This window comes from Palaemon carinicauda, chromosome 13, assembly GCF_036898095.1.
Source record: "Palaemon carinicauda isolate YSFRI2023 chromosome 13, ASM3689809v2, whole genome shotgun sequence".
Taxonomy (NCBI): Eukaryota; Metazoa; Arthropoda; class Malacostraca; order Decapoda; family Palaemonidae; genus Palaemon; species Palaemon carinicauda.
Genome location: NC_090737.1, coordinates 29,230,875 through 29,255,621, shown reverse-complemented (window position 1 = coordinate 29,255,621; position 24,747 = coordinate 29,230,875). Strand labels below are relative to the sequence as shown.

Sequence of the window (24,747 nt, the reverse complement as noted above, 5' to 3'; positions counted from 1 at the left end):
AAGCAGAGCCTGCTGTAAGCAGAGCCTGCTGTAAGGAAAGCAGAGCGTGTGCATGGCGTTTAACATTTCTCAGAAATTCCATGACCAGTGCTAGAGTGCTTTATGCATGCTTGCATGGGGTTTAAAATCAACATAATGTTTACCTTACATTCATAACTCATGATTCATATTTTTGCCATGGTTAGAAAATGGAGGTAAGGTATGCTGAACAGCAGAGTCAGAACGAGCTGGAACAACAACAGTGGAAGGTGCAGAAAGTTCCTGTTCCTGTGGTATGAGTGGAGCGTGAAGAGACCGAGGTTGCGCAGAACAAGGTAAAGTTCCCGCAAGCAGAGGTGTCTGAGGCGCAGGATCAGGGTGCACGGGTTGAGCTCGGTGCAGCAGCTGAGGAGACTGACTCACAGGTGGAAGAGGTTGTACCTCCACCGAGAGTTGCACCACCGGTGGAGCAGCCAGGGGAGGAGGAGGAAGAGTGGGGTAATCCTCCTGATCCCAAACCGAAGGTTGCCTTAAAGAAGGCTGAGGCTGAACAACACAGGGAACAGCGAACACAGAAAGAGGTTCAACATCGTACGCCTGGCAGATGGTGCTGCGACTGGGTGCAGCGAGTGCAGGCGGGTTGAGCACAGGCTGAAAGGGTGCAGGGGAGGTGCAACACTCTCAGCCCGACACTCACACAACAGGTCCGAAAGCTGTGCTTGCATGGACTGTAGAAGAGTCTACAACATCGTACGCCTGGCAGATGGTGCTGCGACTGGGTGCAGCGAGTGCAGGCGGGTTGAGCACAGGCTGAACGGGTGCAGGGGAGGTGCAACACTCTCAGCCCGACACTCATACAACAGGTCCGAAAGCTGTGCTTGCATGGACTGTAGTAGAGTCTACAACATCGTACGCCTGGCAGATGGTGCTGCGACTGGGTGCAGCGAGTGCAGGCGGGTGCAGCACAGGCTGAACGGGTGCAGCCGGTTGGTGCACCACCGGTGCAGGCGGGTGCAGCACAGGCTGAACGGGTGCAGGCGGTTGGTGCACCACCGGTGCAGGAGGAGGAGGAGGTGCAACACTCTCAGCACGACACTCACGCATCAGGTCCGAAAGCTGTGCTTGCATGGACTGTAGTAGAATCCACAACATCGTACGCCTGGCAGGTGGTACTGCGATCAGGCGGAGCGAGCATAGGGGGGGGGGAGTGTAGGCGCACTCTCAGCCCGACAAACTGATGACTGAGGAGAGACAGAGCTAACCCAATGACTGCATCCGGGTTGTTGAACTTTACTTCGTACGTCTGGCATAGGTCTGGACTTTACGTTTAAGAGGTCTTGAGACCTGAGACCAGCGTAACTCTGCCTTTATTTTCTCCTCTAAATCTCTTCTGCAGACGAGCAAAATAAGGGCTCAATCGTCTGCGGGTGGGAGTGACGGTCTCGGTAAGACACGCCCACAACCACCGAGGATACTTCTGTGCGCCGATCAAGGCCTGCCGAACCCTTATGCCCTTCGACATTGCTTCTCCCCTGGGCTTGGGAGCTTGCAAGAGGTCCCGGACTGGGAGGACGACTGGCGCGCACAAAAGTACCCTCACGCATAACACTGACATACTTTGCGCTAATCACTTATCACTTTGATTTCTGTTTGCACTTATTTCACTGAACTCGAAACTTTAAGTGGTTTGTACCTGAAACACGCAATTCTATCCTTCTCAAAAGTTAGTAATTGCGAAAACAGAATTACAATGTAACAGAAAAATCTAATGAAAGAAAATTCAGTGGCTGGAAAGAGACTAAACACTAGATCACTCTAGAAACGTTTAGTTTCTTCCCCTAAAGAGACTAGGGATAAGAGCAAAACGATAACGACGTTACTCGTACGCCTGGCAGGCTTGAGGGAAACGTTTATCCTCTTTCTCCCTCCGTCTCTATCTCTCTCTCTCTCTCTCTCTCTCTCTCTCTCTCTCTCTCTCTCTCTCTCTCTGACTTAGAACCTGAGAGAAGAGCCCAATCATATATATCGTTAAAACATATTATTGTTAAAGGAAAAAACTGAAATATTTCCCAAAAAGAAAAGTTCCTTATTAGGATCAAAACCATTAAGTTAAGAAAGAATGAACAAAACGCTAGAAACGGTTACTCTTTACTGCAATGTGAAACCGTGAACATTCTTTCTCTATCGTAACGATAGAGTGCAAGTTGAAACGTTCTGAACGTCAACAACTGCCGAGACAAACAAAACGTTAGTTCAACTTTGAAAAAGTACGAGACTATCAAAGAAATTCTTTCAAAGACCTTAAAATAGCATAATATGTTAACAGGTAAAACCGAAATGACGGACTCACGATAATTAACTTCGGTACCAAGAAAAGACCGCCTACTATTAGGAAGGTCGAATATAAACAAATATAAAAATTAATTTTAATAAGTTTATAATAAAAGGAAGTTAATCGAAGAGGCCTATAAGAGGCGGAGAGATATAAAATAAATCTATAACTTTTGTTAAGCAAAATTAAGAAAAAGAGTCTATACTCTCTTAGACACCAACACTTCCGTCTAAGGGAAGGGTCGGCCATTGAAAGGTGAACGAGAGTTCATACTCTCTACGTCACCATAATTAATCAAATTAATTCCAAAAGCTAACTAAGCTAATATAGAAGTTTCCAGTAAAGCGACAGCCGAAATCAAAGAGAAATACTTCACCAAAGTCGTGAAAATACTCCAAGAACATAAGCGTATCCCAGAACGTCTTGTCAGAAGCACGACAGAGGAATAATTGAGGAGGTGTCAACAAGAAGTACTTGAGTACCTGGCCACAGGTGGCGCTGGTAAGAACACCCCCTTCTAGTATTGTGATAGCTGGCGTATCCCTCCATAGAATTCTGTCGGGCAACAGAGTTGACAGCTACATGATTATCGGGTAAGTTTAATATTGAAAAAATATGAAATACGGGATACTTAGCTTCTTGATATACATGTACACTGGTTTTCACCCACCTCCCTGGGTGTGAATCAGCTACATGATTATCGGGTAAGATTAATATTGAAAAATGTTATTTTCATTAATAAAATAAATTTTTGAATATACTTACCCGATAATCATGATTTAATTGACCCACCCTTCCTCCCCATAGAACCAGTGGACCGAGGAAAAATTGAGGTGGTGTCAACAAGAAGTACTGCAGTACCTGGCCACAGGTGGCGCTTGTGAGTACACCCCCCTCTTGTATAGCGATCGCTGGCGTATCCCTTCCGTAGAATTCTGTCGGGCAACGGAGTTGACAGCTACATGATTATCGGGTAAGTATATTCAAAAATTTATTTTATTAATGAAAATAACATAATTCAGGTTTTTCATGGATTTTCAGTGTCCTCTTGGTTATGATTAGTGCATATCAAGACATTCTTACTCCACTGCCTATTCTTGCCTCTCCTTTGCCACAAGACACTGCTCCCCACAATAAATCTGCCTCAATCTTGCTGTACCCATCTAGTAACTATCTTTGTGTTTTGTATCAGTATCGACACCAGAGCCCCTAGGAGAGCTTCGTCCTCCCATCAAGATACCCCTGAGAGGCAGGAGGCAATGACTTCAGAAAAGAAGGTAGAAGTACTGTACAATATATTGTATTTGTACATGACAAGTACAGTGCGACACATTTCTAATATATACAGTACTGTATACTGTACATACAATGTACTAAGTATTATGTATCACAAGATCAAGTGTAAGTACGAAGCGTAGTCTTTTATCTGCGTAACTGGTAAGACTGGTCGTGCATATAATTTTTTTTTATTGAGTGTTGCTGCACTACTGTAGTGATAATAGTACAGTACTGTATACATATTACAGTAATATACATCAAAGTACACCAAAATCAACAACCTGTACAGTAAAGTGAATCGTGAGGTATGCTATGAATTCAAGATGGTGGATCACATATGAGTGATGAATCTCCTTATCATACCGTATGTACCATACTATACTAGTGTACAGTACTGTATTGGTAATAGTAATGTACAATTACAGTTATATGAACTACAGTAGTGTATGGACTAAGCAAAGATAACAGCCATTTGGTGAGGGTGGTGAAGTAAACAGGTTTGCTGTTTTTCACGTCTCACAGTGGTCTCTGTTGTCCAAGTTTTGCAAACTTTGAAAGTTTTGCCAACTTCATGGGGTGATGGTAGTCATGGGTCTTTCCTTTTATAGTTCATGCTTCAAGAACATTCCTTCACCTTTTCATTGCCATTGAAGATGATCATTATAAGTAGCTCAGGACAAATCTCAGTGAGATGCAGTGGCTCAAGAAATCACAAAATCAACAATAAAAGGAAATTATAGTACTTTAAAATGGTAATACTATGTTTACAAAACCTGCTCTACATAATTAAGTTACATAAAACTAAAAATAAAAATTTCTACTACAATAATATGCAGGCACAGATAGATATCATTCAGGATAAATTCTTCCTTTGAATTCAGAACTGCACAAGTCAGTCATGAAGTTGGGAATGATGTAATGATTATAGTAAGAGCACATGAATCTTTTTTCTCTGTAAAATCAATTACATTATATTCTCATGAAAAAAAAGAACCTAGCACAATTGGGCCAAAAACAAAATTCACCAATGCAGTACTAAGCTAATAGCAGGAACGCAGTGCCAATATCTGAAGTAACTGGAGGAAGTAAAACTTTTATAGTCTAGCCGAAATAATTATAAGAATAGCAAATGCAAGCATCGATGAGTGTAAGTTCCCCAAATCTGAAAAATGGCTATAGTCACACTGTTTCTGAAAAGTGCTCTGGATTATCAGGAATTAAACTCATATAGACCTATTTCGAATCTATCCTTTGTCTCAAAAGTACTAGAATAAGTAATTCTTGAACAACTAGTCAGCCACTTAGAAAAAATAGAAGCTTTGCCGGACAACCAGTCTGCGTACAGAAAATTATACTCTACGGAGACAGGCATCTATTCTGTTGTAAGTGATATGCTGGAAATGATGGATGAAAATAAATGTGGTATTTCAATATTACTCAATTTTAGTGCTGCTTTTGATACAGTTATGCATGAACTGCTAAAAAAATTATCTAAGGTCCATCGGTGTTGAAGATCAAGCTTTCAAATACCTGAAAGACTACTTGATTGGCATAAATTACTGTGTGCAAATTGGAAACTCTTATTCATCATATGAACCTTTAAACAGAGGGGTACCTCAGAGGACTGTACTTGACCCAATCTTATTCTGCATCTATACCATTAGTCTATCAAAAATACTACAAAGGCATATTTCTTGACTGTAACTTGTCTCTCAATGCCCAAATAAACTATGTAATAAAAACAGCTGGTTATCATCTCAGAAACATTGCTTTTATAAAAAAGTATCTGGATGAAAATTCTGTAAAGAAACTTGTGATAAACTGTTTTATTACCATTATTGACTACTGCAGCTCCATCTACTGTATTACAATGTACCAAAAGTACAACTTAAGAAATTACAAAACATAATAAACAGAGGAGCAAGACTGATAGAAGGTGTCCAACCTAGAGAAAGGACCACCCCTATACTAATTGATTTACACTGGCTGCCGATTCAGGTGAGAATTGGATTTAAAATATGTACAATAATCCACCAAGTTATCAGAACCGGTCGTCCAAAATACTTAAGAGAATTGCTACATGTTGTGTACCCAGCAAATCATGTTGACACGAGAATAGTTATAGATGGTTTCAAACTATTGTAACCTAGATATATGTCTACTGTAGGCTCCAGAGCCTTTAAATATGCAGCCCCAAGACTATACAATAAGTTCCCACGAGACATCCGAATGATTGAAGACATTAAGGCTTTCATGAGGAAACTGAACTTTCTTATTCTGTTACTCATTTGACAGTGAAGATTTAACAATAAATGAGCAATATGTGATATAAAATGTTGAATACTCTGAACGAACAAGATAAAATGACAGTGGAGGTCCTGTAGAGAGTGGGGTTCCCCTACTGTATGGGACCAGAAAAGCAGCTGTCAAAGTAAAGTACAGTACAGTAAAGTAACTAAAAATTGTACAGTTTGTGTGCTTAAGCACCAAGTTGCCTTCATTTTTGTACTGTACTGTATCATTTACTTTAGAACGTACCTTATAGGAAATATACTACTTAGCCTTATGACATACTTTGCTGAAGTTTACACTCCAAAACAGTCTTAGAACAGAGAGGGGGGCACAGACTTCTAGACTTTTTCTTGTGGCAAGCATACATTTTTAGGTCATAAACTGGGTTAAAACAAGATTAAAGTTTTCAAAGTAGTAAAGGATACCTGGCCCATAATGAGATATAGCTTTTGTTTAAATGTAGATGGAATATACTAGCGCAGTGGCTACCCAATTACTTCAGTTAACCGAATAGGTACCTGAAGAGAAGACTTTAATCTTCCAGCTTCAAGTCTGAGAAATGGTACGAAACAAAGTTTTTCAAGAGGAAGTAACTGGCTAAATATACCCATCTATAAGCTAAAATTACTTACTTGGTCATGTTCAAGAAAGGTGAAGGGCAATTATGCTTGAGATACAACTCTCTAAATGCAAAAAAAAAAAAAGAAAGAACTGTAATAATATTTTAAAATAAGTCCAATACACTTTTCTAACTTTAAAGTACTGTACAGGCAAACATCATGCTCAGCAAAGTTAGTAAAGGTTCACTTTAAACCAATAACCTAGCAGGAAAATAAAGTATGACTTTCAAATAGTCTTTGATATGATTCCCACAATCTTAAGTTTCATTTCGACTGCAAATGTATTATGGGCCCACTATCCCCTTAGATAATAATGGGGTACTGTACATGATGAGAATGCACAGTTGAGGGAGAAGCAAAAAGCAATTGAACTGTTTTGTAATAGGGATGAAAGTAAAAATAACAAGATTCATATACCCAGCATAATAAAAGGTTCAAAATGCAATACCAAACCAAACATAACTCTACAGTTAACAACCTAAACAAGAAACCAAAATGATGGGTAACAGTTTTACTAAACTAAAGAGATGTGCCAAAAAGTACCCCAAAAAATTCTAAGTACAGTAATATGTTATTTTCATTAGTAAAATAAATTTTTGAATATACTTACCCGATGATCATATAGCTGTCAGCTCTGCTGCCCGACAGAAAAACCTACGGCGGAATACGCCAGCGATCGCTATACAGGTGGGGGTGTACATCAACAGCGCCATCTGTCAAGTAGGTACTCAAGTACTCGATGTCAACACAGAACCAATTTTCTCCTCGGTCCACTGGGTCTCTATTGGGGAGGACGGGTGGGTCCTTTAATTTATGATCATCGGGTAAGTATATTCAAAAATTTATTTTACTAATGAAAATAACATTTTTCAATATTAAACTTACCCGATGATCATATAGCTGATTCACACCCAGGGGGGTGGGTAGAGACCAGCATTACATGTTGACATTATTATGAACTAAGTATTCCGTATTTCATTTTAGCAGTTATTCAAAATAACAAACATAAAATAAATAAGTACCTGGTAAGGAAGTCGACTTGAACAATTACTTTGCCTTTTTAAGTACGTCTTCCTTACGGAGCCTCGCGATCCTCTTAGGATGCTGAGCGACCCCTAGGATCTGAAGTATCAAGGGTTGCAACCCATACAACAGGACCTCATCAAAACCTCTAATCTAGGCGCTTCTCAAGAAATGACTTTGACCACCCGCCAAATCAAGTAGGATGCGAAAGGCTTCTTAGCCTTCCGGACAACCCAAAAACAATAATAAAACATTTCAAGAGAAAGATTAAAAAAGGTTATGGAATTAGGGAATTGTAGTGGTCGAGCCCTCACCACTACTGCACTCGTTGCTACGAATGGTCCCAGAGTGTAGCAGTTCTCGTAAAGAGACTGGACATTCTTAAGATAAAAGACGCGAACACTGATTTGCTTTTCCAATAGGTTGCGTCAAATATACTTTGCAGAGATCTATTTTGTTTAAAGGCCACGGAAGTTGCGACAGCTCTAACTTCGTGTGTCCTTACCTTCAGCAAAGCTTGGTCTTCCTCATTCAGATGGGAATGAGCTTCTCGTATTAACAGTCTGATAAAATAGGATAAAGCATTCTCTGACATAGGCAAAGATGGATTCTTAACTGAACACCATAAAGCTTCAGAAGGGCCTCGTAAAGGTTTTTAAATAGAACTTAAGAGCTCTTACAGGACATAATACTCTTTCTAGTTCATTTCCAACCATACGATAAGTTTGGAATATCGAACGATATTGGTCAAGGCCGAGAAGGCAGCTCGTGTTTGGCTAGAAAACCAAGTTGTAGAACATGTAGCCGTTTCGGATGAGAATCCGATGTTCTTGCTGAAGGCATGAATCTCACTGACTCTTTTAGCTGTGGTTAAGCATATCAGGAAAAGAGTCTTAAAGGTGAGATCTTTCAGGGAGGCTGATTGAAGCGGTTCGAACCTGTCTGACATAAGGAATCTTAGTACCACGTCTAAATTCCAACCAGGTGTAACCAAACGACGCTCCTTCATGGTCTCAAAAGACTTAAGGAGGTCCTGTAGATCTTTATTGTTGGAAAGATCTAAGCCTCTGTGACGGAAGACTGATGCCAACATGCTTCTGTAACCCTTGATAGTGGGAGCTGAAAGAGATCGTTCTTTCCTCAGATATAAGAGAAAGTCAGCTATTTGAGTTACAGAGGTACTGGTCGAGGATACGGATACTGACTTGCACCAGTTTCGGAAGATTTCCCACTTCGATTGGTAGATTCTAAGGGTGGATGTTCTCCTTGCTCTAGCAAACGCTCTGGTTGCCTCCTTCGAAAAGCCTCTAGCTCTCGAGAGTCTTTCGATAGTCTGAAGGCAGTCAGACGAAGAGCGTGGAGGCCTTGGTGTACCTTCTTTACGCGTGGCTGACGTAGAAGGTCCACCCTTAGGGGAAGTGTTCTGGGAACGTCTACTAGCCATCGAAGTACCTCGGTGCGTCATTCTCTCGCGGGCCAGAGGGAAGCAACTAGCGTCAACCTTGTCCCTTCGTGAGAGGCGAACTTCTGCAGTACCTTGTTGACAATCTTGAACGGAGGGAATGCATATAGATCTAGATGTGACCAATCTAGTAGAAAGGCATCTATATGAACTACTGCTGGGTCCGGGATAGGTGAGCAAAGTATTGGGAGCCTCTTGGTCATCGAGGTTGCGAAGAGATCTATGGTTGGCTGGCCCCAGGTGGCCCAAAGTCTCTTGCATACATCCTTGTGGAGGGTCCATTCTGTTGGAATTATTTGTCCCTTCCGACTGAGACAATCTGCTATGACATTCAAGTTGCCTTGGATGAACCTCGTTACTAGTGAAAAGTCTAGACCTTTTGACCAGGTGAGGAGGTCTCTTGCGATCTCGTACCATGTCAGAGAGTAGGTCCCTCCTTGCTTGGAGATGTACGTCAAAGCCGTGTGTTGTCCGAGTTCACCTCCACCACTTTGCTTGAAGGAGAGACCTGAAGCTTTTCCAGGTCAGACGTACTGCCAGTAGCTTCTTGCAGTTGAAATGCATTGTCCTTTGACTCGAGTTCCATAATCCCGAGCATTCCCTACCGTCTAATGTCGCACCCCAGCCTACGTCCGATGCGTCCGAGAAGAGAACGTGGTTGGGAGTCTGAACAGTCAGGGGAAGACCCTTTCTAAGGTTGATAAAGTCCTTTCACCAAGTCAGACCAGACTTTATCTTTCCGGAAACCGGGATCGAGACCGCTTCTAGCGTCTTGTCCTTTTTCCAGTGAAAAGCTAGATGGTATAGAAGAGGACGGAGGTGTAATCTTCTTAGTGACACAAAATGAACCACGGATGACAGTGTCGTTACCAGACTCATCCACAGCCTGACAGGGCAGCGTTCCTTCTTCAGCATCTTCTGGATGGATAGCAGGGCTGGGGGTTGATCGTCTTGTTCAGCAACGTCCTCATCAGAGGGTTCCTCATCCGAAACTGATGAGGAAACGGCAACGGAGTGGGCAACGTCTGACTCGCTGAATCCGGTCGCACTGGTGGATGTGTGACGGAGCCGGACGCAATATCATGGTACTGCTGCACAGTCTGTGAACTGTCAACAACCATGGGGACGCGAGGAAGTACAGCGTCAACCCGAAACTGTCTAGACTGTCAGGGTTGTGCAGTCAACACCCTACCGGGTTGCTGAGGTTGACGCACTGCGTCACAACAAGTCACCTCTGCTGGTTGTTGAACGTCTTCCTAGTGACACACTGAACGTCAACAACCACCTCCGAGCGTCGCTTAACGTCAACGTGCGACTGGCAACCCACACTGGGTCGCATCGGTGGAGGAACCACCTCAACTGGCGGACGCGAGTAGGATACCTCAGCGTCAACAGGGCGCACAACCAACCGGTAGGAAGGTTGTTGGCCAGAAGGTTCTTCTCCGTATTAAGTCCTCTATCAAGGACACAAGCTTGGACTGCATGTCTTGCAGCAAAGCCCATTAGGGTCTACGGGAGCAGGTGTGGCAACAGACGGGGTTAGCGACTGAAGCGGAACCATTTACCATCCCTGGAAGCCTTGTTATGTGTGACATAATAGTACAGCAAAACTTCAAAGGCTCGACAAAAGTTGAGAAGCTGACCTGTAAACAACTGGAGCGTCTCCTGGCTATGCGCCTGGCCGAGTCTACCAGAATTGAGAAGTCTACCTGGGCAGAGGCATGAACTCCCAAGCTGAGAACTTCTCTCGTGTCCTATCAGACTCTCGCTCTATAAGCCAGATAAAAAGAAGGGAAATCAAAAGGCTGTATCCCTAAAACTCCTCCTGGTGCAAAAACCAGTCGCCTAGCCGACGTAACGCTCTCTAGGAGAGCGAGAGAGCACTAGCTTAACAACAACGGCTTCGAAGTAGCTAGGCCTAGTGTAAGTTCTGACGTGAGGCGAACGAGGAGCAGCAGTTACAAGATCCGGACGAAGATCCTTAAAAAATCATCATGATTTAATTAAAGTCCATAGGAGGCTAAGCAGCTTAAGGCTCCTCTCCAAATGACAGAGTCCTCAAAGGAATATCAGTAGGAGGGAGAACAGCACTTTCTCATCTACAGGAACCTTGTCCGAGAAAAGCTAGGTTATCTCAGTGAGGGTCTCACTGGTGCATTAGCAGGAGACCAGAAGGCAACGTTATGTAACTGCTTGACAATCTGTGAACTGTCAAAAACTGAACTGTCAACCACAACAGGTGCGTGAGGACATACAGCACTGGTGCATTAGCAGCAGACCAGAAGGCAACGTTATGTAAGTGCTTGACAGTCTGTGAACTGTCAAAAAACTGAACTGTCAACCACAACAGGTGCGTGAGGACATACAGCACTGGTGCATTAGTAGCAGACCAGAAGGCAACGTCATGTAACTGCTTGACAGTCTGTGAGCTGGCAACAACCAAAGCTGTGTGGGGAAGCCTCAACTCCTGACTGACTAGTCTGCTGCGGGCGAGTGGCGGTAACCACAGTGGGTTGCGGAGGCTGACGCACCGTGTCAAAACACGGCAGCTTAACTCCACCCTCCTGTTGTTGTGGTAGCACACGCATGTCAACGGAGGGTTCCGTGCGTCTGTGAACGTCAGCATGCGTCTGGCAGGGTCGACTGCGCATGGGTGGAGGAGCTCTCACAGCTGGAGTGTGGGAGCAGGCAGCCACAGCGTCTGCTGGGCGCACAACCGTGGTAGGTTGTAGTCTAACGGGTGCGTCTGTGAACGTCAGCATGCGTCTGGCAGGGTCGACTGCGCATGGGTGGAGGAGCTCTCACAGCTGGAGTGTGGGAGCAGGCAGCCACAGCGTCTGCTGGGCGCACAACCGTGGTAGGTTGTAGGCTAACGGGTGCAGCGTCAACCTTCTCCGCACGATACTCCTGCAAAAATGATGCTAACTGTGTCTGCATAGACTGTAGCAAAGACCACTTAGGGTCTACAGCAGCAGGTGCGGCAACAGACGGTGTTACTGCCTGTTGCGGTACCGCTTTACCTCTCTTAGGAGGTGTGCAGTCATCGGAAGACTGCAGCGAGTCCGAACTGACCCAGTGGCTACACCTGGGCCGTTGGACTTGCGCGGAAGGGACCGACTTGCACTTAATAAGCTGCGAGACCTTGGTCCAAGGTTTCTTACGAGAAACCTCTTCCGCAGACGAGAAGTAAATGGGCTCTCTCGTCTTTGTGTGGGTGGGGCGATCTTGGGTAGATACGCCCGAAACCACGGAGGGAAAAAACGTCTGTTCGTTGATCAAGGCCTGACGAACCCATAAGTCGTTCGACATTACTTCTCCCCTGGGCTTGGGAGCTTGCAAGAGGTCCCGGACTAGGTGAACGACAGGCACGAACAGACGAACCCTCGGACGCAACACTGTAACACTTTGCGCATATCACTTTATCACTTTGATTTTCTGTTTTGCACTTATTTCACTGAAATCGAAACTTTTACTGATTTCTACCTGATACACGCAATTCTACCCTTCATTAAAAGGTAGTAATTGCGAAAACAGTCGTATAATGCAGCTCATTAATACTAGCAAAAACAGAAAACATAAAAAGATAAAAAATTCAGTGGCTGGAAAAGAGACTAAACACTAGTTCAAATAAACTACGTTTACAAACTCTCACCGCACATAGCCTGGGGACAAGAATAAAACCCTAGAAACGTTTTACCTTCTTCCCCTACAGCGACTAGGGAGGAGAGTAAAACGAGAACAACGTTACCCGCTTGAACGAAACGTTTTTTCCTCCTCTCTCTCCCTCCGTCTCTATCTCTCTCTTTCTCTCTAGATTTCGCACCTGAGAGAAGAGCCCAATTATATATCGTCAAAACATGTTATTTGCTAAAGGAAAAAACTGAAAGGTTTTCCAAATAAAAAGTTCCTTTAATTTAGAATTTAAACCATTTAAGCTAAGAAAGAATGAACGAAACGCTAGAATCGGTTTACTCTTACTGCAAAGTGAAACCGTGATACACTCTCTCTCTATCGTAACGATAGAGCGCATGATGAACGTCCTGAACGTCAACAACTGCGTAGACTAAAAAACTAAACGTTAGTTCATCTTTGAAAACAGTACGAGACTATCAAAGAAATTCTTTCATAAAACATTAAATTTAAAAAGTTTTAAATTCTTTAAAGGTTAAATACGATATAACGGGCTCAACGTTGATTAACTTCGGTTCCAAGTTAGGACCGCCTACTATCAGGAAAGGTCGCATATAAACAAAACATAAAAATTTATTTTTATATGTTTATAATAAAAGGAAAGTTAATCGAAGAGGCCTAATAAAGGCGGAGAGATATAAAATATATAGATCTATAACGTGTTAAGCAAAATTACTAAAAACCTAAACACACTTCCGTCTAAGGGAAGGGTCGGCCATTTAAAAGTGAAAGAGAGTCCATACTCTCTTTGTCACCATAATTAAATCTATCCAAAACGAGTTCAAGTTTTGAAATGAAGATAAAACCCCTGCATAGCGAAAGCTCAAAACTGGAATAGTGTACATCACCAAATAGTTGTGAAAACAAATCCAGTTAGTAACAGCGTATTTAGTAGGTCTTGCCAGTGGCACGACAGAGAGAAAATTGATTCTGTGTTGACATCGAGTACTTGAGTACCTACTTGACAGATGGTGCTGTTGATGTACACCCCCACCTGTATAGCGATCGCTGGCGTATTCCGCCCGTAGGTTTTTCTGTCGGGCAGCAGAGCTGACAGCTATATGATCATCGGGTAAGTTTAATATTGAAAAATGTATTTTTCTTAGCTATAAAAACCTGAGTTCTTTAAGCTGGAAATGTGTTTTCAGCACAACCTGGACAGCCATTGAATTGTTTAACAAGGCAGCCAAGCAACACGTAGGAGTGAGGGCCTCACCTGTCCAGAGCTCCTTACTTATGATCTTTCATATCAGGACAGAGAGGGGGGGTTGAAGAGGGAAGTTTAACCTAAAGGACTCAGGTGAAAAATGACAAATTTAGAGATATTTTGTATTTTTCCTAATGATACAAACCTTTAGCTATTTATTAGAGGTACACTATTACTTTTGGGGAAGCTGAAAGGACGAGCCATTAAAATTTAGCGACGGTTAACTACCCATTCCATTATTAGGCGGGGGTACGGGGGGGGAGTACTTGTTGCTGCTCCCACTCACACACCTGTGACTTAGCTCACTTTACTTGGAGGTGGGACTTCAAGGGGGATAGGGTTAGCGGGTAAGTTTGTATTATTAGCTAAAGGTTTGTATCGTTAGGAAAAATACAAATTATCTCCGAATTTGTCATTTGTTCCACAACTGGAATGCAAACCTCTGCTATTTATTAGGGGTGACTCGCCCATTAGGAGGGTGGACGTCCCTGCCAAACTGGCTTTTAGGCTACCCGGGGGCTCCTTATTTTGAATAGATATGTACCAAAAATATGGAGTCTCCATACCTCGCTAAACCTTGCTATGCAAGGTACATGGCCTACGCAAGCTGTGTTGAGATATTTACTGTAATAGTGTCACTATCCAGGTAAAAGTTATTCCGAGTCTTTGTAAGAAAAACTTGTAACCAAAACTTTCCCAATACCACCTTGCCTAGGGTATGGGACATAACAGTATTAACTTAATACTAGGTACACAAAAAAGCATGGTTTGCCTGCAGTGGTTTGAGGTCAGCTTGTGCAGAGAACCCAGGTTGCTGTTTTCCCCAAGAGGGGAGGATGAAGAAAAGAATAAGAGCCAGTCAAACCTTTTCATTCACACAGACTAAAACCAGGTAACAGTGCCCTCAACCTTGTGCTACTTGTCCAATAAGGAGCTTGAGGTATTATACCAGCTGTTGTGCAGCCACCACAGGACCGATAGAGAACGTATCAAGCCTCCTGTGGGTCACGTCTTGCAGGTAGTGGGCTGTGAACGTATTTTGACGTTTCCACACCCCAGCCTTTAGAACCTGCGTCGAGGAGAAGTTTCTCTTAAAGGCTAGGGATGTAGCTATGCCCGACATCATGGGCTCTGGGGCGATGTGAAGGAGGAAGGTCCGGATTCTGGGCATGGTCTATGACCTTGCGAATCCAAGCAGAGATGGTGTTCTTGGTGACCCTCCTCTGCGTAACTTGCATAAGGCAGCAGAGAGTCTTGAGAGTCCAAATTTGTGTGAGGCCTTCTAAAAGAGTCAGACGGGTATGAGTGAGAGCCCTGAGGACGAGGGACATGCCCCCCTCCAGAGACAGAGATACCGAGATCAGCAATACTGTTTGAAGCTCCTCAGAAGCATAAGCAACTCTTATGAGGAGGAAAGATCTATCTCCTTAAGATGAAAGACCGTGTTCAAGTACAGTATGATCATTAGCGTTGACAGCAGCGACTGAGAGAAACTTCTCTTGGCAAGGAAGACAGGGAAATCCGCGATCTGCTTTAGAGATGATACGACCCAAGAAGAATACCTTCTACGGCATCAATAGTAGAGGATGGCTCACTCTCCCTGGAGGAGTATGGGACAAGGGAGGACGGGATATAGTCGGCCTTCCTTATTCACGGGGGTTGGGTAACAGAGAAACCTGCGAAGATCAAGAATCTGCAAATACTTGGTGCCCTAGGGTGGGTCAACTCATTACCCACCGAAACACAGACCATTGCTACGTACAGTCGACTAACACACTAGGTAACCCACTGTAATGCACTAAATTGTTTTCACATGGTTTCTATCACAGTATTATAGTTCATATTAATTTTCAAGGTTAATTTTATACTGTATCAGTCCTGTACTGTACACAATAAGAATGACTCACAACACGAATCATTGCCACACCATCTTACAGTACGTACGTAACAACAAAACACTCTTGTTTCTATCTAATAACACTTGCTGATACTGTAGTGTATATTACTGTAATATATGTACAGTGCTATCACTCCAATGCAGCTTAATTAGCTGAGGCAAAACGATATATCACTCGTAATTGATTGCTCTCTTGGCGAAGTCGACTTACAACCCTACCAGTTCATCACCTAACATATAGCCTGTACAGTACTCTATCTACAATACTGTACAGTATGGTACTATTTTGTATACTGTAAAGTAGGGTACAGTACTGTTAATACAAGGACTATTTTACATCTATCCTTGAACACTACTAAATACTAAAGAAAAAGTAACTGACACTATTAACAATTTACTTACAAGTTCTACCCAGTAACATTTTGTGATGTAGGATGTAATCGTAAGGCATAGTTGACTGATTGCATTCATCGAACGTGAAGTGTATGTACAGGTACACGTATGAACATACAGTAAAATCCTTTATGTACCCTAATACAATACACTATCTTGAGAAAGGAAGACTGTGTCATGCTTACAGAAAGACTAATGAGAGATGCATTCGCGAGAAAAGATGATGCGAGCAAGAGACCAAGTCAGCGAGAGATGGAGTGTTATGCTGTGCAGAGAAGCAAATGGTGCGAAGAAGGCCGGGTGCAAAGGAGTGCAACCAGTTTGAAAACATCGGGCCATGAGCAGCATCACGTAACCGCAAATACGTGAACTTTTATTTAATTGGTTATACGGATGTCTGAGCCACGAATAACCGAAACCATGAAGATAGAACTCGAGAAAAACAAAGGCAGATTGTACCAGTCAATATGATGCCAACTGGAAGCCACCAGGGTTCTAACCCCATATGGTAGATTAGCAGACAGATGCATGGGATCGCTGGCAGATCTGTCACAGTATGTGCATGTGCTATACGTACAAGTGTGGTAGTGCTCTGTGGCTGTGCGTGCATATTAGGAGCTCACTGAGCACAGACAATGTCTGGCATGGCAGAATTTTCTGATCTAAGCGGAGAAGAACATGCACATGATGCAGTATGTTTAACAGTAAGAGTCCAAACCCCTTGCTCGCTCAGGAACATGTTGCTCGTGAATGCACATATTAACAGGGGAGGATACAGGCCATTATGAAGATATGCAAGTGTGAGCACCCTCATATTATGTAGAACTATGGTACAGTACAGTATTTCTTTCGAGAAGGAGAACTTGTGCCTCCCGATACTATATTCTTCATAGAAATCGTGGAGGTTTGGTCAGTCAGGGAATTCTTTCCCATGGGTGGAACATCAGCTGGCACCTTGGGTTCAGGGTCAATGTCAAGATCATGAGGCGCCGATGGATTACTCCCCTTTAAGGGATTAAGCATTAAGGCTAACTTCTCTCTGGCTGGAGTACCCTGTAACCGATAGGAAGTCCAAAAGCCTGGCACAGCGACATCAACAGGAACTAGATCTGAAACTTTAGAAGACTCCTCTCGAGGAGAGATTCACCTGTTTTGCCACGGGAAACAGGCGAGTCTCCCATCCTTGAGACTAGTTATAAAGTTAATTTATCACCACTCTTTTTCCTCTTTTCTCCTGAAAAGACCAAAGGGGAAGGGTCAGAGGTCAGAGTACCTGGATTAAAGGAAGAGGTCTAGCTGATTTCTTCAACCTTGAGGAAGAGCCTTCTTCCTCCACCTTATGCCACATCTACCACTGGGAGTGTGACCACTCCCTATATTCCTCACAGGGGAAATCCAAGTGACAAATATGCACCCTGCATGAAGGGCACAAAGTAAGACTCTACCTCTCTGCTCCTCATAAAAGTGCCACATTTTCCCGACAGTCCCAGGCAAGTCCACATGTTTGCCTTCGGCATGGACAAGCATATACACACACCCTGAAAAGAGAAAAGAATATTTTAGAAAGCAAACTTTCAAGAAAAGCCGATAGCATGTCAGTGTTAGTCTCCGGTAGGAATCAAAGTGACTGTTCAGTGTACCGTCACAGGCTACTGCCAACACCTCATCATAAGTTCCAATGGAGCTGGAATCAATTTCCTATTAAAGGACGAATATTAGTATCAGTGTAGGATCAAACAGTATTTTGGTGTACACCGTCATAAGTATCAAGTAAAAGACTTAATTTGATAAATGATTACTATAGTTGTGCATGCAATACTAGACAAACTGCTCACCTTCACAAAAAATGTAGTTTAATAACAGTTATTTATCTCAAAAAGTTCAATCAGGAGAGATAGCTTTTACATATTTTGGGGAATTAATATTTTAGTAACTTTGGTAAAATTTTAAAGTTCATTAAGATTATTACATTTATGTGTGTCATGGGCAGCTCCTACACAATTGTTTCCAGTAACCTGATATTTCTGGCTACAGGGCATAGACATACTCTTTGCTCGCACCTTATCAAATTAGTTTTTTCAACCTCATATAATGGACAACCACGCGATTATACCCCAACCTAGCTCGACATATGCTCTTTTGAATCACGACCAAGAACGCAACATGATCTTAGGAAAATTTGTTCCAACCAGGATTCGACACTAAACATTTCAGTATCTCTTGAAAGTTATCAATAAATATTTTAAGTGCTCGACATGTAAAGCAGTAATATAAAACTAAACATTTTAGTATCTCTTAAGATTTATCAATAAATCTTTAAAGTGCACAACATGTGATGCAGTAATGTAAAACTAAACATAAAAATACATATAGGTACCCGAAAGTCAAAAAGAGCTTCCATGTATTCATGGAGACTGTTGATCTCATATACTAAACCCTCTAGTCCAACCTACCCTCTTCAATGGATAAGGAAGTTCTAAGTTTTACTCTGTATAATATCACGTTGCCTAAGATAAGTTTGAATATGTAAAAACACTTTATCTTTTTACAAAGTCATGTTCGGGAAAAGTGGGCTTTCCTCCTCCCCCAACCAGGTAAGGACAAGGAACCCCAAGTCATGTTATGATGTTAACCCTATGGTGTACACTTTGAGCTTTTGGCTAGTTGTAACTGCGCCATTAATGTGGCTCCAATTACATTATTAATCAGTGGCTTGAAAAAATTGCTATGTGAACTATCGCAAGCATTTACCTTAATTTCATTGGATAGTAAAGCTAAAATTGTGTCTAGCTTCAAGAAACAGGAATGAGGCCGATTGGGTTTCTAAATGTTTTACTTTATATCAAATACATCAGCCAGAAGGGCGGTCTTTTCCTTTAGACTTTAAATGACAAAGTGGTGTTATTATAGTACCGTATACTTCAATACAATATTAGTTAGGACATTGAAAATTACATAAATAAGCATATCTATGCAAACCCACTATTTTGAACACCATAAGCAAAAATTGGTAGCTATAATAACCTTGTTACTTACTTTTGTTAAAGATTCTCCTTTACCCTTACCATTCTATGTTTGACTAAATTATGTTTTAATCGGCACACAATTGATCAGTGGTGCTTCTGTCCTGACTTTTTATTTTCCTTCTGTACTATTAGTACTGATAGCCATTTGCCATACCTTATCATAGATGTTTTCCCTTTCATAAGAATTTTGCTTGGCCAATCTGCTAGCTTTGATACTTGTTAAGCCAGTATGTCATTATTTGGATCATACGAAACAAGTGGCCATTTCCCTTTTGATGGGAACAAGAGGTGTTTCTGGAGTGTTTATTGGTGTTTTGAACAATTTTGATGATGTTGATCAATGGAAAGACTAGGAAATACATCTGAAAAAATAAATTTTTGAAGGATAGCTCAAAAGGGATGCAGATCGGGAAATAACCACAAGGATGCAACCTGCCTTTGGGTAAGCTATGGGCATGGAGGTCTACAAGAGGATCAAACCAGTAGTCAAGTATGAGTTGTTGGTTAAGTTAGATGAGGAACCTTAGGTTAGATCCTGAACCTTGTGTTTGGTTCCATTTTAGGATATGATTTTTAGTTATAACTTCCATATAGTAAATTAAAAACATCTACAAATTCTGCCAAACCTTTTCATCATAATCGGCAAACTTACCTATAAAGACGCTCCTCTTTTACCTTTTAGGGGTGAATGTAGTTTGTTGCGACAGGCATAAGGTTTCTTATTACTTGTCAAATAAATTTTTTTATGGGCAAAACGGTGTCAATCTTCGTCAGAAATACGGTAATATGAACCTAGTTTTGCGATTTACGAAACATTATGATTTAGGGTTACCTTGCCAGAAGTGATGCAAACACAGTTAAAACTTTGTCTTAGGGTAAGCCAAGGATACAACAGTCTAAGGGGGTTTGCCTCGGTGGGTAAGTAGATAAGGATAACGGTAGGTAAGTAGGTAGGGATAAGGCTCATAAGTTAGGTTAGGCAGTATTCTTGTGTTTGTTTCCATTTTAAATTGTGGTTTTTCAGTAATAACTTTTGAAATTTTGGACCCGGTCTGTCCCACCCAACTACAAAGGCTCCTGTACGATTTGTAATACAATTGCACACCAGCCTAGAATCAACTTCACGAAAAGCAAACCTCTTAAAATAAGTTTCTCAATTACTTACTTTGGTTTTCGGTATGACTTCAAATCCTAGCATTGGTTATTTCCTAATAGGTGAGTCTTAACCTTCCATAAAACACCCTTTATCTGTACATAAGATAAGATCCCTTAGAATATAAATTTTTTGGTTCTTATTTTCAAATACGCTTAAAATAATACCAATAGCCGGATATAAGTATTACATTAGATACGAATTCACCATGTTATTATAAAAGATTCCAGAAAACTTAAGGGGTTGTTGTTAAGATCCGTTTCCTTTGAAGTAAATACTATTTGATCTAAGTAATTGTTTAATATATCATGTATATATACCTACCAACAGTTTTAATAGCTTATATTGTACTAAATAATTCATCTTTTTATTACTAATCAGTTAATATTGTATAAAAACTTATAGGAAAGAATAAAGTACAAATTAGAGTATAGAACAGACACCAGGGTCAATGTTATAAAGAACCGTTTGGTGTCATCAATTGTTAGGTTTATTTTCTTTATATGTGTTATATTTACCAGTTGTTCACTTTAGATATATGTGTAAGATAGTATACGAATATAAGATTTTTATTCATTATGCAAAATGTATGTAGGAATAAAGGACTAAATCCAATACAAAACTTCCGATGGTTCCCAAAGGACCGCATCTTTCATAATAACTATTTCGTCTACCGGTGTTTGTGTGTGAGAGAGAGAGAGAGAGAGAGAGAGAGAGATATGCACTTATTTTACATCTGCAAAAATGATGCGTATGAAGATCGTAGATGAAATATTTATGTAACTAACTTCATCGGCATATTTTATAGTCGGTATAATAACGAGATAATTTTCACTTGGTTTGTTATGGTATTTCAAATTCATCATTATTCGTTATCTTAGCGTATTTTCTTTATCTTAAATCACGAAGACTTTTCTGTAACTAAAGTATTATTCTAACGAAAAAAAAACTGCCATCGTCTGTTGACATACCTTTTGGTGTGTTTTGAATAATGCAAAGATATAAAGGAAGATCCCAGAATTATTCTATTCTAAACACCTAGGACTAGGAATGAATGAATGATGTGAAGTTCTCTGGCATCCCTATTCTAAGAAGGTATATATATATATATATATATATATATATATATATATATATATATATATATATATACCTTGGACTAGGAAAATAGTGTTATCAAGGATATAACTAAGCTCACGTATGGCAATATAAAATATCAACAAATGTTTGTTGCGTGTTAAGCGGCCATAACACGCTCAAATTTTTGGTCCAATTTTTTTATGTCAAATTATTTGACATGAATTTGATCGTGTGTGGTGTAATTTGATGATCTAAAAGGTTTGATGTTAAATTTTTTACTGATCTGATTTCAGTAGATATTTTTTGAGCCAACGTCAAATCATTTGTGCGTGTGTGGTACCTAACAATAATTTGCGCAAATTAGTTAGTGATTAGACATAATCTGAGGAGGTCGTGCGCGGCTCATCGTCATCATGGCTCCAACAAAACATGAAAAGAAATTTCTTCTTGAGCTTATTGATGTTTATGGAAGTTTACCACAACTTTGGACCATTAAAAGTGATTGTTATAGTGACAGAAATAAAAAAGATATGGCATATGAGACTCTTCTACAGAAATTCCGTGATTAGGCCTATTATCCGGAAGGGGCGAAGGAGGAGCTGAAGAAGAAAATAAACTAACTGCGGACGAGCTTCCGAAAAGACTTGCAGATCTGGAGCAGGAGTAGATGAAATTTATGAGCCGTCACTATGGTGCTCTTTGGTTCCCGAGTGACCATGAAACACCGGCTTCTTAACGAAGCACAATACAATTGACTGAAGAGGTAAGCATACTTTATTTAGTTGCCTTCAATGACTGTTGCATAGCTTATCCAACATAATTAGGTATTTATACAAATTTCATAGTTATTCATGTCTATTTGCATCTAAAAGTAAAATACCGTTAGGCCAATGTCACACTGTGTGCTCTTCAACGCTAAGCCAAGAGCCAATGCTGTATATGCATCCATGATGACACTCGAGAGCAAAATGAAAATTTTATGAGAAGTTTGAGCGTGTAGGGCGAACGTCAAACCGTCAAATAATTTGACATAAAAAAATTTGACCAAAAATTTGTGCGTGTGTGGGCCGCTTTAGGCCTATATTGCATGTACTGCAGCTATGTCGAATTCATTGTGTGGGAAAATAAATTCAAACCGTTCCACTTAGGTGAGATATTCTCTGGTTAAATAATATATTCAGAAAATGAAAGAGAAGAGCGTATAAGTACTTGGCTTTTATGTCTTAGGATAGCACGAATGTGATCCTAAAAAAAAAAAAATGAAAAATTTGCAAACCTCAAGCTGGATATCTTCTTCAAAATACTTTCGGATGTTTATTGTAATTGTAATTTCAATACTATTTTTCCATGACAAGATATGCTGATGAAAAATTTCTAGTGATGCGGCCCCGAGACTATATAATAAGCTCCCACGAAACATTTGAATGATTGAAGACATTAAGGCTTTCAAGAGGAAACTGAAGACTTTTTTATTTCATGAGTCTTTTGACAGTGACGATTTAACAGTAAATGAACGATATGTGACTTGAAAAGATAAATACTGTGAACGAACGAGGTAAAACGACAGTGGAGGTCCTGTAGAGAGTGGGGTTCCCCTGCTGTATGGGACCGGAAAAGCACCCATCAAAGTAAGTAAAGTACGTTTTAATTGAGTAAGTTATGCTTCAGAGGATTATAGCGTGAGAACATTTCAGAGATATGAAATAAATATGAGTTTCATTTATGTTAACTGATGATTATATTGAAATGTTATCATTTCACATTTTATACAAAAATTTTAATGAAAATTATAAAGTTTTATAAAGAAGATATACATGTATGTATGAGTTATATTATGTAACAGTATGTACACCAATTGTCTAAAAGGACACAATTATATTTATTTACAAATAAGATCATTAAACCCTAGTCTGCAGGCGCCAATACTTTGTAGACTTTTCAGTGAAAGAGTTTTCTCTAATGTTTTGGATCAAACGACTCGTCGACTGCATTTGTAAATATTTCAACCATAGAGGTTTACAAATATGCTTCGATTTACACGCACTTTTTAAAAGATTAGGCTGGAGATTTTTCGTCGTATTCTGTGTCAAACCATTGACTATCTCAGTTGGCCTGACTTGCTTTTTGCTGTCAGTTAGCGTCAGCCTATGTGTGGAGTCCATGCTTGTATCCAGTGCGTCAGTAGTGACAGCTTGCCGTGCTTGTGAATCTGTAGGCCTACTACTTCTATTTGAACATCCGTAGTCACATTTGCTTTCATCATCACTGGGTTTAGGTTCTGTGAAGGCTCTCTTTGAAACAGGCGTAACCTCGGGATTATGAATTGGTTCAGTTCGAAAAGGCGAGACAAAACTGATATTGCGATGCACATTATTAAAACCGTTAGCTTTGAAGATGATTAGTGCCTGAAATTGAATTTTGTATGCATTAGTTAAAAAGGTTTACACAATAAATTTCTAATAATCTAAATTTCAAGATTAAAATTGTTGTCTCACATGTGTTAGAATGTCCATAATGGTCAATTAGTTTTAGAACATCAATGGAATTGATTATGATAATATTTTTTTTTTTTTTATAAATCTTTAATCACAATAATTTTAAGATTAAAATTGTTCTCACGTGCACAAGAACCTACATAGTAGACAAGAAGCTTTATATTGACAATGGAATTGTTGATGATAATAATAATGATAGTACAGTGGTAAAGTGCTAGTCTACCATTCGCATGGCAGCAGATCGATCCCGTGTACTGGGGAGGCACTACGGTGGGGGCTTGGGCTTGTCCGGCTGACGTTCTGGCGACCATCTATTCCCATGGAACTGAAACCAGACACTTTTATCTTTAATAATGATAATAAATAATTATAAAGATAGTATTCACCTGGAATCCGAAGTCCGCTGGATACATGGCTTTCCAGTCAAGATTTTCCATTCCGTTTTGACAGATATGATCCATAATTACCCAATCGAATTCGTTACTATTCATTGGAGCTGCAGAGACCTGTATTTCCATCTGAAAAGACATTCAGTTATTAGACGATTTAGTGTTTATTAAACAGTACTAATTCATCACAGATGATAAACTATTCTCACTCAGTGAAAAATAAAAGTTAAGGTTTTTTAATTTATTTCAATTACTTAATTTTTTAGAATATTGTGTTAGGCATATGTAATATTAACTAATAAGATAAGCTAAAAACCAAATGGTATATATGTTAAAGATTTTTTGTAAATGAATTCAGAAGTTTACGCCTTTAAAAATTTTGGAACTACTAAGAGTAAAATCGAATATCATCAAAACTCCAATTGGTAATA

General features: G+C 40.6%; 2 protein-coding genes across 3 annotated transcripts in view; both read right to left on the bottom strand.

The window, feature by feature from the left end:
* The window catches only part of LOC137652250 (mpv17-like protein 2), a 90,488-nt gene extending 69,912 nt beyond the window's left edge, over positions 1-20,576 (bottom strand). Inside the window, exon 1 of one of the 2 annotated variants that reach the window (XM_068385493.1) lies at positions 20,365-20,576. The gene's annotated coding sequence lies outside the window, so the exon portion shown is untranslated. The remainder of the gene's footprint in view (positions 1-20,364) is intronic. The other variant, XM_068385494.1, reaches the window with a different exon arrangement.
* Positions 20,577-23,239: 2,663 nt separating this feature from the next.
* Positions 23,240-24,747, bottom strand: part of LOC137651919 (uncharacterized) — a 2,462-nt gene continuing 954 nt past the window's right edge. The window contains exons 2-3 of the mRNA XM_068385126.1: positions 24,314-24,445; positions 23,240-23,837 (exon numbers count right to left, since the gene is read on the bottom strand). Of these exons, the coding sequence (XP_068241227.1) occupies positions 23,331-23,837; positions 24,314-24,445 (639 nt within the window). The 3' untranslated portion in view covers positions 23,240-23,330. The remainder of the gene's footprint in view (positions 23,838-24,313; positions 24,446-24,747) is intronic.